The sequence below is a fragment of the Plasmodium knowlesi genome (assembly GCF_000006355.2).
Source record: "Plasmodium knowlesi strain H genome assembly, chromosome: 10".
Taxonomy (NCBI): Eukaryota; Apicomplexa; class Aconoidasida; order Haemosporida; family Plasmodiidae; genus Plasmodium; species Plasmodium knowlesi.
The window spans coordinates 1,250,016-1,266,392 of record NC_011911.2 but is presented as its reverse complement, the minus strand read 5'-3'; the positions used below and the strand labels follow the sequence as shown (position 1 = coordinate 1,266,392).

Below are 16,377 nucleotides of genomic sequence, written 5' to 3'. Positions count from 1 at the left end.
TAGGTGCGCACTGAGCGGTCTATCACCACAGGAACGCTAACCATAAGGTTGTAATAAAATCGAATATCAACCCCCGATCTTTCATATTCATACAGTGACTACAAAAGGGAAAGCGACAAAATGTGCTCTTCCACAAGGTAAAAAAAATATGCACAGCACAACAAGGCGCTCGTTTTTTCCACTTCCTTTAGGAGTAATCCTTCTATATATAAATGCTTCAAAAAAAAAAAAAAAAAAAATTTACACAACAAAATTGTACAAAAGTGAAGAAAAGGGGGAAGTACAACTTCACGGACCCCTTTAAAAAAAAAAAAAAATGAAACTAAAAAATTGATACAGTGCTTTTTCTAAAGTTGCAGGTACATTTCATGGTAGACTATTTTTTTTTATTTTATTTTCTTAAACGTTATAGTTTGCCCCCGAACCTTCGCCCTGTCAGCCCATAGGTACGTGGATCTTGGTATATGCCATATGCCATATGCCATATGCTTAGCGTCGCCACACCATCCCCACTGATTCGCCAATGAGAACGGGGTACGATTATTCTATTATAACTGGGATGAAATGGTATGCAAATTCTGAAAGGTGCGTCAAGAAATCTTCCTCCTTCTTTTACGCACAGTTTTTTGTTGCCCCCTATGGTGTAAAACCATGCCATGCTCATGCATATACCTTTTTTTTTTTTTTTTTTTTTTTTTTCTTTTTTCCCTTCAATCGCAGCACCACCCTCTCTGTTTTTTCTTACTCTATTCAACGCGCAGAGTTTTCCTTTCCTCTTTGTGCATCCACACTTGTCGACTTTCTCCGTTGAATAACACCTCAACAGTAGAGGTGTCATAACCATGGCCCTTTCCCCTGAGCGAGATATATGGGCTAGCATTCCCCTAACCATCGCATAGGCAGGCACCAAATGTACTTGTGCGCAAGTGAGAGTCAACTTGTATGTTTACACACCGAGGGGTAAGGCTACACAGGAGTTCTCCCCTCCTCATTCGAAAAAGCCCTCAAGGACGGAGTATATACACACTGATGAAGGACACAAAAGAGAGATTACACTTTTTCTTTTTTTTTTTTTTTTTTTTTTTCCTCCCCTGCAGTAGGTCTTCTTCCTAGTCCCGTTAAGAATCTTTTTTTTTTTTTTTTTTTTTGTATGTGTTATGTCTCTAATAAGACTTGACGTAACCCCCCCCCTGTGTTATGAATAATGCCTCTCTGCTTTTCCTTCATTTCAAGGCATCACTACTTTTTATGTAGCCACGACAGCGGTGCTCTCCTTGGGCGTGGCGCTTCTTCTGTGGAGAGGCACCCATGAGCGGGTGGTGAGTACTTTTCCTTGCGACTTAAACAGATTGGGAGTTCCAATCCGGAGAATTCCTCGACAACTATACGAAGGGAAGAAGAGGTGACTGAGTCCTAACTGCGTGTTAATTACGTGGCACGCGGCACCATCCCCTCGACCCCCGCCCTGAAGATTAGTGCACCATGGCTAAACGCATCGAGGCGGAAATCAGGAAGATAATCGGGGATATCTACGTGTCGACGATCCTAATTAGCAGTAGTAGAATTGCGAAAAGAGAAGTCGCGCTCTTTCTAGGCATTAGCATAAACGACCTGTTCCAACCATTCGGATGCCCCAATCATTTGGTGAATGATAAAAATGAACAAGTAGACCTAACCTTAAGTGGAGCAGTAAATATAAATTACTTAAACAAAAATAATGTAATATGCCAAAAAGTAGTGGAGTACCAGAAAATTAAGCTGCAGTTTGTTAACCTTGAAGAATACATAGATGTAAAATTGGATTCTTTGGATCGTCTCCTAATAGACTCCATTTCTCACAATGAACCGGATTACACCGACATATACAACGAAGAAAACTTAAGTGCGTATTTCGCGAAGAATAATCAAGATTGCGCTGAGCAGAGTGAGGACCATTTTAACTACATATGTGCCAACTCAAATGCGCTCGCAAATCATGTAAAGAAAGAAGTTTTGAGGAACTCCGCGGAGGGGGCATTCCCCTCGCACAGTGTGTACAGCGAAAGGGTTGTACAAGCAGATTCAACAGCAACACCCTTCTCTCCCCCCCACACGCCATATGATGCATCTACTATATCTCCACTTGGCCATTGTACAGGGAGAAAAGAATCCCTTTCGAATGTTCACAAATATAACGCCTTCTTCCTTCCATGGTTTAGGACCTACCTTAAGACAGCCTGGAAGTACACCCACATGTTCAGCGATAGCTCCTGTACCCCCCTAGGCCTCATTTACATAGGGAGCACGAGGGACGAAAACGTAGTCGATACATACAAAAGTATGATTCAGAAAGATTTAAAAAAAGAAAAAGTGGGCATACATGCACACATCCCCAAGTGCATAATTCTCCTGCACATATCGAGCAACCACGATGATGACATAGAAACTGATGTGCAGAAGTTGTTTGTGAAAATTCAGTCCACCTTCCCAAACTTCAAGTGCCATTTGCTTATTATCAAGGCGCATCGATTTTTGAATAAGTGCGTAGGAGGGGGCGAAAAAAGTATGCACACGGTGGCAAATGATAAGGTGGAGCACATAATAGAACATGTTGAATCCATCCCTAGTGTGAAACGCCCTTCTGATGATGATTTGGCCAAGGGAGAAGTAACCCAGGCCGATATATCGTACGAAGGGAAACCCCCCGTAGATGGACCCAACAGACAAAATGTTCAACATCACGGAGAGTCTAAAGGGAATGATCCCGCCACTCCACAGGTCAACTCCAAGGAAAGCGTCCTGGGGGATGAACGCTTATTGTCTTACACAGAAATTAACACACTAAGGACGAATAAAAACAAGTTGTATCAACAGAAAGACACACTCCATCTACGATTAAACAGAATACAGGAGCTGTACGTGGATAACTTAGGTAGCCATTTTAGTGATCGCACTGAGGATGGAATAAAAACGGCCACGAGCATGATCGAAATTGAGGAAATGAAAAAAGTGAAGACAAACTTTGCTAGCCAAATGAATTCTATTTATGAATACATTTTTTCGGACCAAATTATATACATCAGTAAGAAGGACCCCCTACATTTGGACGAAGCTTATTTTTGCTGTTGTCTAGAGAAAGTAGATATTATATCGCTAAAAATGTTTTTTCATAACTTTGTACAGATCTGTGTTATTCCGTACATGAACACAATTACTTACGACATCAACCACCTCATTTTGAGGAATAGAAAAACCTTGCGCAATCAGTTAAAGTTCATGTGGAAGAGAACAAAGTTGAATTTTAGTTCAAGCGATGCGGCTTTGTTGGTCGCTGAGCAGACAGGCAATGCTTTTCTGAATGTTGCGCAGAACGTGTTGGCACCGAGTAGTGACACGACAGGTGGAGCTAACGCTCTTCTTGGTAAGTTCGAACAGGAGGAAGAAAAAGTTGGCCTTCCGGAGGACCAACGGAAAAGCATCCCACCGGAGTCTGCGTCTGTGCAAAGAAGCGCAAGTGGGAATTCTGCGCAGATGGCGGGGGGCTCCACGGTTAAAGCGGTTGACGCGGTTGACTCGGTTGACATGGGTAGCGTGGTTAATCCGGTTAATCCGGTGGACACGGTTGAAGCCGCCCCCATGGGCGACGCGAAGAACTACAACAAGGAACCACTGGAACATCTGTACAAAACCCTCAGCGACGTTTACTTCATCCTGGGCGAGTACGAACTGGCTTACAACACTCTAAAAATTTGCATCAACGAATTTAAGCATGAAAAGTTATATTTCTACTTAGGCAATATTTACAAACTTACGAGCCTTTCCATTTTTAACATGGACAATCAAGTAAACAAAAAGGATTCCCTGTACTATCTGGACCTGAGTTATCAGATGTTCTCAAAGTGCCAACACCTCAACTACATGTTTATATGCTCCATATTAAATTACTACCTTTCCCTGATTCTTGATGAGAAGAACGAAGCATCTGTAAACATTTTGATTAACGCCAATGTGGATTTTACCTACCTCGACGAAAAACTCATTGAGGATGGAAGACCCGTGGGGGAGGGTAGACCCACCAAACTGTCTTTCCAAATTAACAACATAAGGTCGGGATTACTCTTAGAGCAAATAACCTACAGTTACAAGAAAAGGAAAAAAAAAAAAAAAAAAAAAAAAAAAAGTGGACAACCTTCTCACTCAATGGCCAACTATGCCCCAGGAAATGAGCAAATAACAAATTCAGTTGATAAGTTTGAAGATCCTGATGTTGAGAGATCCCATGCGGGCATCAGTGCAACAGTGGGAGAGGATCACCTGATGAACAGGCAGAGTGAACACACGCATAACCTTTTAACCAAAGGTAACATAACTTCTGGGGAGGTCTACCTGGGGGATGCATCTGAAGAAGGCAACCAAGCGCTCCAACCCCGGTTTGAACAAAATTACAATTGGCACCATTACGAAGGGAACGAAAACCAAAGTGGAGACTCTTCTCGTCAGCGAAGAGAAACCAGCGAGATGTTCACCAGTTCAGATGATTATGACGAGGGGGAGAGTCACCAAAGTGTGAATAGAGTAAATCGCAGTGTAGAAAATACACTTCTCCTACCAGGCGATTCAGACGAAAAAATTGCAAAAAAGAAAAACGACTACAAGCGTAGGAAGTACCTATTCGAAATGACCCTGGCAGGACACACATTCAACAAATGTGGGTTCAAGAAGTTGGCTCTCTTTTGCTACTCCAAAGTGCTAAAGAAATATGAAAAAAAAAAAATGAAACACATATATGAGCACTTACATTTTATGATGGCTCGACAAGCATTCAGTATCAACTTGTATTACGAAGCACTGAACCATTACATCTGCATTCTGAACTCTATCGCGAAGAGCTTCGAACATTCCTACATCCTAAACGGACACGTAGACATTTACTACGCCTCGCCGGACAAGGAAATCAATTTCATTAGGGAGTTCGCCTACGTGTACAAGATTTATGTCGACCGAGTATTGAATAGATTCTTCAGGCGGATGAAGGATAGGAATGCCCAGGTAGAAACACAGGAAGGTAATCAATTAGATCAGATACACAACTCGAGAGAAAAACCAAACCATACTTTGTCCAACGAAGCTACTCCGCCAAACAAGCTAAACCGAATGGTGTACTTCCAGGAGGACAACGAGGAGAACATAATAAAACCCCTGAACCTCCGGATCCCCCTCGTGCACATAAGGGACGACGAAGGTTGTTTCTTAAACTCCATTTATATAAGCAAAACGAACATCTACACATATCAAAGTAGAATGGATAGTAACTTCTATGAGATCATCAAGGAGTGTCTATTTAAAATGAACAAGTATGACACGACAATTGATGATCTCTTCACCATTATGGCAAAGGAGTTTAATGATTTATCTCTATCGAACCTGCACGAATTGAATTATCTTCACTTTACATACAAGAAGTTTATCAATTGCCTTTTGAACGATTCCATTGAGTGCTCGTCATCCGAATTTTCCATATCTGACGGTGCAAAAGGTGCGGGTGCTTCTTCCAGTGAGGCTACTACATCTACTGAAGGAAACACGGATAACAAGTCCCCATCCGCACCAGGATACGCACCCATCATATCGATCAACGCGACCCCATTCCTAAGCTCCAACAGTAAAGAATGCTTCATCACGTACATTCACCAATTGAAGAAAAAATTTATCAACTGTCACCCCCTCATGCAGTCTGTAAGTGGAAAGAATATATACCAGGGATCCACAACCAAAGAGGAAACCATCGTGAACACCAAGTTCGTTCAGTACGCCTCCAAGGGGGAGTTCATATTTGTAACTTTTAAATTGGTGAATCCTCTACACACCAAGGTAGAATGCCAGGGCGCACACATCTGCGCGCATTACCATAACGGAGGCATGAATAACGATATCGAGGTGGAGAAGAGGGTAATAATTTTGGAGGCCAGGGAGACCAGGGTCTTTACTCTATTCCTGCGCCCTCAGAAGAGGGGCCTACTGTTCATATCGGGTAAGAGCGAGAGGGGATTCGTTTAAGAAAGCGACTGTGTGCAATTAGAGAGAGTGTTGCGAACGTCGCGATGCCACCCTCTTGTTGCACTACTCAATAAGTTTATCGAACATCCGAATACTCCCACTTTTACCCTACTTAGGAATAACGTGGCACCTGTTCGGCCTCGTCAAGGTACACCAGAACTTCTTCGTATATGGCATGAAGAAGTTAAACAAAAAGTTCGATCGCATGCACACCATCAAGTACGACGATGTGTACAACTGCGATGGCAAGGAAGACAAGAAGCAAAGTGTAAAGCGGCTGAACAAGGAAATTAATTCATACACATGGTCTAGCAACATAGGAATGCCAGAAGGGACTAGCGCAGACAAAATGAAGCATTACGATGTAGACAACAGACTCCTCCTCTACGTCTACGACAACACATATCATTTCTCCTTCCAATTTGAAAATATCCATTCGGGAGAAAAGCGAGAGGTGAGCAAATATGAGGTAGATTTTGTTGAACTTCTGGAAGGGGAAAATTTCGAGATGGTCCTAAAAACCGTTAACCATTCAACCATGCCCGTGAATTACCTAAGTTTCTGCATAACCCCATCCAGCCTGTTTAACTGTTATAAGGTAGTACATAATGAACAAGAGTACCTACTTGGAGAACCTCCAAATGTACAACTTATATCACACCATGATGAGGGACAGCACGATCATACGTGTAGAGGATTCTCCCATGAAAATAACGCCCAAATGGGGGGGAGAGGGAAATTTCATAAAAATGAACTTAACTCAAAGAGGAAAGACCTCTCCATAGTTTCTGACATGTATTCTGAAGAGGCACTACGTGAAGACACCAATGTATTCAGACAGAAATTTAAAAACAAACAAATTCAGCATATAAAAATCAGTGGAGATATATCCGAAAATGACGTTTTTTACCTGCACGTTCAGGTAAAATCCAACTGTACGGGAATGCACAAATGTATGATAACAGCTTTGTGCAAACATAAAAATGAAGAGATAAAAGTGGAAGATGACATGCACATGAAGATGAAGAAGAAAAAAGAAAATAGCCTTAGTTATGAAGAAATTTTTGTGGATAAAAAAGAAAAATGTTTTTTATTTTTAAGACTGCTGCACATCGTTCCTTTGGTCAAGCTAAATACATACTTACTAAACCCGTGCCATGGTTCAAATTCGTTCATTTATTTCTTCATTCACAACTTATGTAGGAGTGATATTTACATGCATGACATATTTTTGGAGCGTCAGGAAGGATCTCGTTCTCTCACCATGGAAAAAAATTCCTCCAAAAAAAGTGCGGATGCTCGTGCCAATTCGAACTTCACCAAATTGATTACGGTGCACGCATCCAATTTTGTGTACCTCAGGAGAGGAGAAAAATCCACGGCGCTCCTCTGCACCACGGAGCCTCCTCCAAATGTAGCAGTGAACTTGTCGCGAAAGATCCCACAGAATTCAGCTCCTATCTATGTCCACATGAACTGGGTCGTGAAGGAAGGAACACACACCCGCAAGGGATCCATGAAGAAGGCCGTCCACTACCACACGGATATAATAACCCTCTCAGTGGAACAAACCAACAGAGACATTTATCTGAATAACCAAAAGGAAATAAATTTTAAAATAGCAATAAACATTCAGAACAATTCAGGAGAAGACCTTACGAATTTTTATGTGCAAGCTCAAGAGGTGGATTCCATGAATTCAGCCTTCTCCATGGACTGCTACGGCAATGAAGGAGGACACCACTTGGACGTTCCCATGTTTGACGTTCTCGAGGTGGGTTCCGATGGGGGGGAACATCTCCAAGGACAGATCGAATATCCACACAAGAATGATCTGCCAGAGGATGTCGAGAAGAAACTCCCCACGATAAGTAGTATCAACGTGAACGCTCCTCCCCGTGGGGATATGAGCATATCCAATTTCGCAAATGACTTGGGAAGTTTCCAAATGGATCAGGTGTTGGAATACAAGAACCTACGTAATGGGTTCCCCCCCCAATGTAGCGTAGACGAAGCGAAAGGAGAGGGTGGAGCCACACATTTCTCCTACGCGTCCTCTCTTAACGATGAAATAAGTATTGCACAGAATAACATGACACGGAAAATCGACTTGTCCAGTTACAAACCCATAAGTGCAAGCTACCGATGGGATGGTAACTTTGAGGTGAGCATGTCGACGGGGTTACTTGGAACCGGCTATCTCCTCGATGAGGTGGATGGGGAGAACGAACCTGTCGGCGGAAGGCAAGATGTGACATTCGAAGCATCCAACACGATGGAAAAAAGAAACCTCCACACGGGTAAAATGATCAGAAGATTCCACAAAAACGTAAGGGACAACACATATGTGTACAAAAACCACTGCGCAAATACCAGCCAATGCACCCTACTGGGTAGAAACCTCTCACCAGAAAATGTCCAAAAGGAGAAAGACACAGGAAAAAGGGCCCTTTCACTAAGTGGCTTCGTTTTCATGGGAATTGTCCAACGGTATATAAAAAGATTGAAAAAGGGAGAATGCAAAAAGTTATATTTTAATGTACTTTTCACTCGGGAGGGAATCTACAACATAAATAAATTTCATGTCATTTTCAACATGCACAATCAGACCTTCATGGTGCAGCCGCTTAATCAGTTAATTGTGCAGGTGCACCGATGAGGACGATAAACCGATCATATCCCGCTCAACGGGGTAGTTTTCTCCCCTTCATTAGGGTCATATACATGGGGCATACCCCACATGAGAATTGTGTATTCCTATATCTTTGCGTATGTCTATGTGTACGTCTATGTGTACGTCTATGTGTACGTCTATATGTACGTCTATATGTACGTCTATATGTACGTCTATATGTACGTCTATATATACGTCTATATGTACGTCTATATGTACGTCCATATGTACGTCTATATGTACGTTCATGTTTACGTCTATACGTATGCCTACCCGCCTGCGCGAGGCTGCTCGTTTGTGGCGAGGTACGCCTCCATCAGTCGGAGGTGCTTTTTTTGTGATAACCCTCTCGGTTGCCTTGAGCGGCGCAATGTCCCAACTGGCACAATCTCGTGGTTAACCCTGCGAACGTACAACCTACAAAATTAATACACACATCTTCCCCTTTTGGCACTCAAATAACATAAACTAATTTTTTTTAAATGGAACTATTCTTACAAATAACAGAGGTGGGCGTGAAAAAAAAAAAAAATTGTTTTCATCATCGGGGCTAGTCTTACGAATGGACAGGGTTCGCGATACGAGCCTCACCTGATTTGACCTGTAGGGGTGGGTGCCGAAATATCTTAATCGCAAAAAAAAAGGGGAAAAAAATAAAACAAAAAAAATACGCGCACATGAACATGCGTATGCACTACTTACACATACTCACATGTATATGCGCACCCGCCCATGTAGGCATCCGCACTTGTTGCTATCTAGCCATCTACACTGCGTTCTACCCATGCGACCAGTCCACCCTAGCACCCGTTTTAAATGTGGTGAAAATTGTCTCCACGAGTAGCGGCCAATGGCAGCGGGAAAAAATCAAAAAAAAAAAAAAAAAAAAATGATATACAAATGGTCAAATATGAATAAAAATATATTCAGATCCTGTCCGCGCTCAGTCCATGTTGACACTTCCGTTCAGATACACTTTTGCTTACTTGTACGCGTTTTTTCTTTTTTTTTTTTTTTTTTTTTTTTTTTGGGGTGCTGTTCATGCGCATGCCATGAATATCCGCACATGAGGGGGCGATAGATGTACGTTTTATGCGTACCATGGGTCTTCATGCTGCATGCATAATGCGTACATCTTTCTGAATACGCCACTGTCACACATAGGGTGAAGATGATCCAAAAATGGGTTGGTAGCGCGGCGACAAATATGGTCAGTTTTTTTTTTTTTTTTTTTTTTTTTTTTTTTGTTAGAATGAAGAATTCAAAACTCTTAATTTTTCCCACCTTCGTGCAAAACATTTCTTGCATCTGTACTTCGCTTTATTTTATATTATTTTACCATCACTTATTCGTTTTTAACCTTTTTCCATTTTGCCCTTCACCATTTTTCTGCTTTCCTTAATGAGTGTTCTTTTATACATATTTTATTATTTTATTTATTTATTATTTTTTTTTTTTTGCTTCCTGTGTGTGTTTTTACCAGTACATCGTTTCGAACCATTTTCAGCGCGCACACATGCGTATCTGCATGTACACGTATTCATGTGCATGTGCATAATGCGTGTGAGCATATAAACGTTTTTGCCGCTGTTCACCCCGTTACCTAACCTAGCGTCAATCCTGTGACTATGCCGTTCTTCCTTCTTGAATATTTTTAGTGCAAACCGGCAATCACCTTGGACAAACCGATTGTTTGTCCCTTTCGCTTTGTTCTTCCTTGCACATCCGTTTTGTTTATACCCGTTTTGTTTACACTAGTTTTGTATACACCAGTTTTGCTTACACCCATTTTGCTTACACCCGTTTTGCTTACACCCGTTTTGTTTACACCAGTTTTGCTTACACCCACTTTTCCACGCCTAGTTTGTCACGCCTATTTTGCCACGCCTAGTTTGTCACGCCCACTGACCGTTCCGCCCCCTGCTCGCCCAATGGATTCCTACAACGACATCCTGAGCATCGTAGTGGACTTGGGCTTCGAAAACACCAAAATCGGCTACGCCGGGGACGAGAATCCAACGAACATATTTAGCACAAATGTGGGGGTGCCACTTGATCTGGAGGCCAAAATAAAAAACGAAATTTATAAGAAATGCCTTTGCACTAAGGAAGAATTCTATCAGTTCAACCTTATTTACCCACTGTGCTATCTGCACGCTTTGGAAAATGTCAAGGTGAAACCGTGTCTCTACCTGGATAGCAAGAACCACTTTGATGTGAACGAAGATGTGTTCGAAAAAATCCTCTTCATGAATGTCAACGGGGGTCGGTGCGTGAATAAGTTGTTGCAGAGGAGGGTCAAGGCATTCATAGGTAATAAGCTGCACAAACAGAGTGATATATCTAGTGAGTTCGTTGATGAGGGAAACGTAGTAGATGGTGTGATGGGTGAAGAAACCCACGAGGGGAATGCGATAGACTCAGAATCGGGGGGGGGTCTCCCAAATGGGGGCGAAGAAGATGAACAGAAATCTCACCAATTGGTACAATCGCAAAAACAGGGTGGAGAAGATACAGAAGAGGGGATCACCGAAGAGGAAGAAGTCAAGTCTAAGGAAATGGAAACACTCAAAAAATGGGCGGAAGAAAACAATTACTTTGACATAGACCTAATTGAAAACAAATTGATTGATGTAAATGGCATAAGGAACATGATAAATAATAACAACAGTGTCGCCTGTGGATTAAATGAGAAGATAGAAAATTTTCCATATCTATTTTCACTCCCCAACAAAAGAAACCAACAAATAAAGGCAAAAATATCGGAGCTGTTATTTGAAAAGTACAAAGTGCCCGCCTTGTATTTTAACTCCAAGTCTGTATTAACCGGATTTGCCTACAACAAAAATATTTGTTCCGTAGTGGACGTAGGGTCTTCGTATACAGATTTCTCCCTGTGCAATGAAGGAAATATAGACGATAAAAATTACAAAATATACAACATTGGAGGTTCTACTGTAGACTACTTCCTAGAAGATTTGCTAGAAAAACACAACAAAGAATACTGCATTCCGTATTACGAGGTTTATAAAAAAAATGGCAAGGTCCAAAATTATAATAAGGATAAAGTACACCTGGATTATTACAACAAAGCTAAGTATATTCCGCTGAAAGATTTAAAGAGTTATTTATGTGAAGTAGCTCATAAGGAGAATGAAATAAATGATGCAAAAAATATGAATTTTAATGAAAATATGAATGTATACATTTTGCCTGATGGGCAAAATATTAACATTACGAAATTTAATAATATAGCTTGTGAAATATTTTTTACTCCCTCATTATTAAGTAACACAAAATTGGATCATCATAGAAATAATTTATTCTTAAAGGAAGAACAATTTGAAGGAGTTTCCACCACTCTTTTTAATATGCTTAATAGGGATAACCTAAAGCAGAAGGAGGAGTTGTTACAGAATGTTATTTTGACTGGCTCCTCAACTTTGTTTGATAATTTTAACCAGAGATTTATTAAAGAATTCAACCAACTGGATATTATGAACAATTCCAATTTACGAAACTTCCATGTGCTCAGCCATGGGAAGTACGATAAGCAGTATTCTTCATGGAAAGGGGGGAGTATCCTGTCTTCCTTCAAAAATTTCAACTCCTTTTTTGTTACTAGGAAGGAATATGAAGAATTCGGGTTGGACATCGTTAACCGGAAGTGCTAACCAGATGGCATGTCAACAGAAGGCGCATCCTTCCTCGCATGGTTCCACACTTATGCCTATTCTTGCATGAGGAATGTATTACCAATTTTTTTTTTTTTTTTTTTTTTTTTTTTTTTTTTTTTTTTTCGTTTTATATTTTGCACGTTCTTAGCACCGATATGTGCCTTTTCATGTGAAAGGATGATGGGGGAGTCCGTTGTAAATTTTTACAGTAGTTTGCTACGCTTCCATAAGTTGGGTGCTTCGGTGGGCGCATCTGTGGAGCGTCTATTTGTTACGCGACCCCCCTTTTGGGGGGCCCCGCCTTCCCCCGGTTCAAAGTTCATTTTTCAATGTTCATTTTTAACGTTCATTTTTAACGTTCATTTTTAACGTTCATTTTTATCCGTTTTTTGTACCCCCTTTTTTTATCCTCTTTTTTACCTTTTTTTTTTTTTTTTTTGTGACTGCACAAGGGGGGGAATATCCACGGGGAAAATATGATGAAATGATGATCCGTCCAGGCAGCAAGAGCACACACGCGTGCCACAGCAAAATGCGAAATGCACACCAGCGTTCTGGCGCAGCTGCGCTGTCCATTCTATTTGTGCGTTAACACTTTTCCTTTTTTTTTTTTTTTTTTTTTTCTCCTTTTTATACCTCCCGTTTTATGTTTTCAGTTTTACGTTTTACCTTTTTGTGCTTCTTCATTCCCCCCCTGCGCGTCGCCGATGATCACCCCCCCCTTGCTTGCATTTTTGCATCCCATTTTTTTCTTTTCCCCACTTATCAAAATTTTTTGTGAATACACCTTATGCGTGTTTCAAAGGATAAGAAAAAAATGGAAAAGTAAAAATACGTAAAAATGAATCAGAAAGAAGTAGCAACGAAAAAAAGCGAAGAAACCCGAATAACGAAAGGAACGGGACAAATCTGCGTAACGTGGAACAAACACACAAACAGACAAAACGAACAAGCACCTTAAGCTACTGCTTCTGCGATGTGAAACGGAAGGGACAGTTTACCCAGAGGGCAACGTGTGTGTGTTATGTAGACCTGTGCAGTTCTATGTGTACAGATATACATTCTCACACATGTGCGTAGTGTAGTTGCCTATGTGTGGTGCGATCTCCAAAAAACGTTGCAAAAAAAAATTATAACAGGCTGCGCATTGACGGGAAGACAACAGTAACCCCGAGGTGGAATCCCATATTGTTCCATTATCTCTTTGCATCGGTCATTCTTCTTGGTCCTTCCTTAAAGGAGACCCCTTTGGGTAGTCTACACGTCCGCGCATACGTTCGTTTTTTTCTTTTAACATAAGTAAAAAGATAATCTTTATGATGGGAGCGGACATGTTCGTAAGGAACAGTGCACAGATGTGTGTATTTTATTTTATTTATTTTTTTTTTTTTTTCCGACAAGCAAAAGCACACATATATTATATGTATACATAATAGTTAGTCATAATATTTTAGCGAATTTGGCTTTCATTTTTTTTTTTTTTTTTTTTTTTTTTTTTTTAGCTAGTTGGCTGATAGGGAAATGTTGTCACCGTTGATGCCTTATTTTCCCCTCTCATGTGCAAAGTTATTTCTACATCAGTGTACTTGCAGGGGTGAAGTTACATGTAACATATTCTTTTTTACTTTGTCCCGTTAAACGGATAGCGCTTTCTTCTTCTTCTTCATCTGTTCTTTCCTTTTTTATTTTTATTTATTTTTTTTTTTTCGCTGTTAAGTTGTGACATGCTATTATGTTCCGACGCGGTGGTCATGTCCACTCAGCTTAGAATAACGAGTTACCAATTTAAGACGAGTGAAAAACAGAGCAGTGAGTAGTGATGGACGAGCGGTGAACGGGCGAGCTAGCTTATTTGACCACTTGGCAAGTTCTCCTTTTTTTCGCGTTATCCACTCCTCTTTTCGGCAGAGCGCTCAGATTGCACTTTATAGACGAGTCAATAAATGTATATAAAGGGGTGACCAGGCGGAGATGTGAGAAAGCCCCCTGATGGGAGAATTCCATCCTAAGGAAGCTCCTAAACCGATGAGCGACATGTTAGATGTAGTCCAGAGCCAGTTCTCTCCTCGACTACGTGTGTACACCCTCTCTTGTGAGACGGCACATGGACCAATAAAATAAAGAGAGAAAGGATTAATCCCTCATGTCTGTCCCAGCTTGTTTTGCGGCATAAGAGGGTACACAAAATGGAGGGAACGCAATCAGCACTGAGGAACAGACTGCAATTTAGGAGTGGGCATCAAGTGAAAAATCATGTGACAAATGGAACAACAAGCAGAAATGGAAGGCCCAGCGAGGAGGGGATGAGCCCTCCCCAAGTGGAAAACACCTTCATTAAAATAACCCTGTTCGTAATACTCATAGTACACACACTGCTCATCTATATTACCATAAAAATTATGAAGATGGAAAAAATAAACCACAAACTGAAAGAAGAAAGTATCATTTTTCTCACAGAAATAATGAAGCTGATAATTTCCACCTTCTTTTATCTACGCGAGAATAAATTCAATCTAACATCTGTGCGAGAAAACATCACGGACACACTGACCAAGAAGAGAAGTTACGTTCTCTCCCTAACCGTCCCGACCATCATGTACTATTTTCAAAATATATTTTTTTATATCTCCATGTCGAGCATTTCTATCCCCTTGTTCCAGCTACTCTACCAGTTTAGGATCCTCGTGGTGGTTATTTTCACTTATATCCTTCTCAAGCGCAGAATAAAAATATCACAGCTTATTTCTATCGTGTTCCTGTTCCTCTCCTTGGTCTGTCTGAAGGATTACGACTTAGGGAATGACGCACACAGTAGAGGAACCTGGAACCCTCTTCCGTCAGAAGACAACAACTTGGGGGATCTCAGAGGAATTTTACTCTACAACATGAAGACCAAATCTCTGAAAAAGAGTACACAATTCGACTTCTCCACTGCTTCAAGAACATTAAAAAAAAGGAAAATATTTTTAAATATGTTGAAAAGAAATTCGTGCCACCACTTCAAATTGGACCCTGATCCAGGTTCCGAGAAAAATGGCTATGATATAGAAAATTATTCCAGGAAAATCTCGACAGACGGGGCTAAAATTGACATGGAATCATGTAAGGTCAGAAATACAACAAGCGGTTTTACCATTCCATTTGAGAATCCATCCCAGATGGAGCACACACCGAGTAACCTCATGAAGCCGAAGAAAACTACCCGAAATAACATCATAATAGGTGTCCTGACAACCTTCTTGGCAACCTTCACCAGTGGGTTCTCCAGCGTTTTCCTCGAATCACTGTACCTCAAATATAGATACTCCTTCTGGTTTCAGAATATGTGCCTTGCGTTTTTTACTATCATTTTGAGTCTCTGTACTAACCACCTGGACATATCATCAGTCTTTAGGAGGCTTTTCCCCGGGGGCGAAGCTGCGAAGGAATTGGTCATGAAGGAAAACATCGTAACGGAAGAACAACGCCCTACTGGTGCACCCTCTCAAGGGGAGGAACAACCAGATAATGGGCCTCCAGAAAACGGAGTGACTCTTTTCTTTTTCAAACATTTTAACTCGCTTAGGGAGTTTTTATACGTTGCCTTGTTGATAATACTAAACAGCGTCGGGGGTATCATAACTTCCGTGTATATCAAACACGTGGGGAGCTTTTCCCGCTTCTTTGTCACTCCATTCAGTTTGTTGTTTAATATATATATATCCTCCATTTATTTTAAAGATTTTTGCTTTACTATGAATTACTTCATTTCGCTTGTGTTTGTTTCTTTCTCTTTGTTTTTTTACTTCAAGGGACACTTTTAGCTGTGGGTGAGCAAGAGAGGGGTAAGCGTGCAAACCGACACGGGCGTGTCCGCTGTTTTACCTGCTTCCTCTCCAATTTTGTCATTTTTTTTTTTTTTTTTTTTTTTTTTTTTTTTTTTTTCTTTACCTCCCAGAGATGCACACGTAGCCGGTCTGTGTGCTCCTCGTCATTCCATTTCATCCCCAA

The 16,377-nt window shown here is 41.0% G+C and overlaps 3 protein-coding genes across 3 annotated transcripts; all 3 read left to right on the top strand.

The window, feature by feature from the left end:
* Window positions 1-1,482: 1,482 nt before the first annotated feature.
* PKNH_1028500 (trafficking protein particle complex subunit 8, putative) lies at window positions 1,483-8,695 on the top strand (the record flags this gene model as incomplete). The annotated part of the gene is made up of 2 exons (XM_002259730.1): window positions 1,483-6,010; window positions 6,153-8,695. 2 exons carry the CDS (start codon window positions 1,483-1,485, stop codon window positions 8,693-8,695), a joined length of 7,071 nt encoding a protein of 2,356 aa, XP_002259766.1.
* A 1,946-nt stretch (window positions 8,696-10,641) lies between these two features.
* On the top strand, window positions 10,642-12,384 carry PKNH_1028400 (actin-like protein, putative; the record flags this gene model as incomplete). The annotated part of the gene is made up of 1 exon (XM_002259729.1): window positions 10,642-12,384. One exon carries the CDS (start codon window positions 10,642-10,644, stop codon window positions 12,382-12,384), a length of 1,743 nt encoding a protein of 580 aa, XP_002259765.1.
* Window positions 12,385-14,573: 2,189 nt separating this feature from the next.
* PKNH_1028300 (UDP-N-acetylglucosamine transporter, putative) lies at window positions 14,574-16,190 on the top strand (the record flags this gene model as incomplete). Its single annotated transcript, XM_002259728.1, has 1 exon — window positions 14,574-16,190. One exon carries the CDS (start codon window positions 14,574-14,576, stop codon window positions 16,188-16,190), a length of 1,617 nt encoding a protein of 538 aa, XP_002259764.1.
* Window positions 16,191-16,377: the final 187 nt, after the last annotated feature.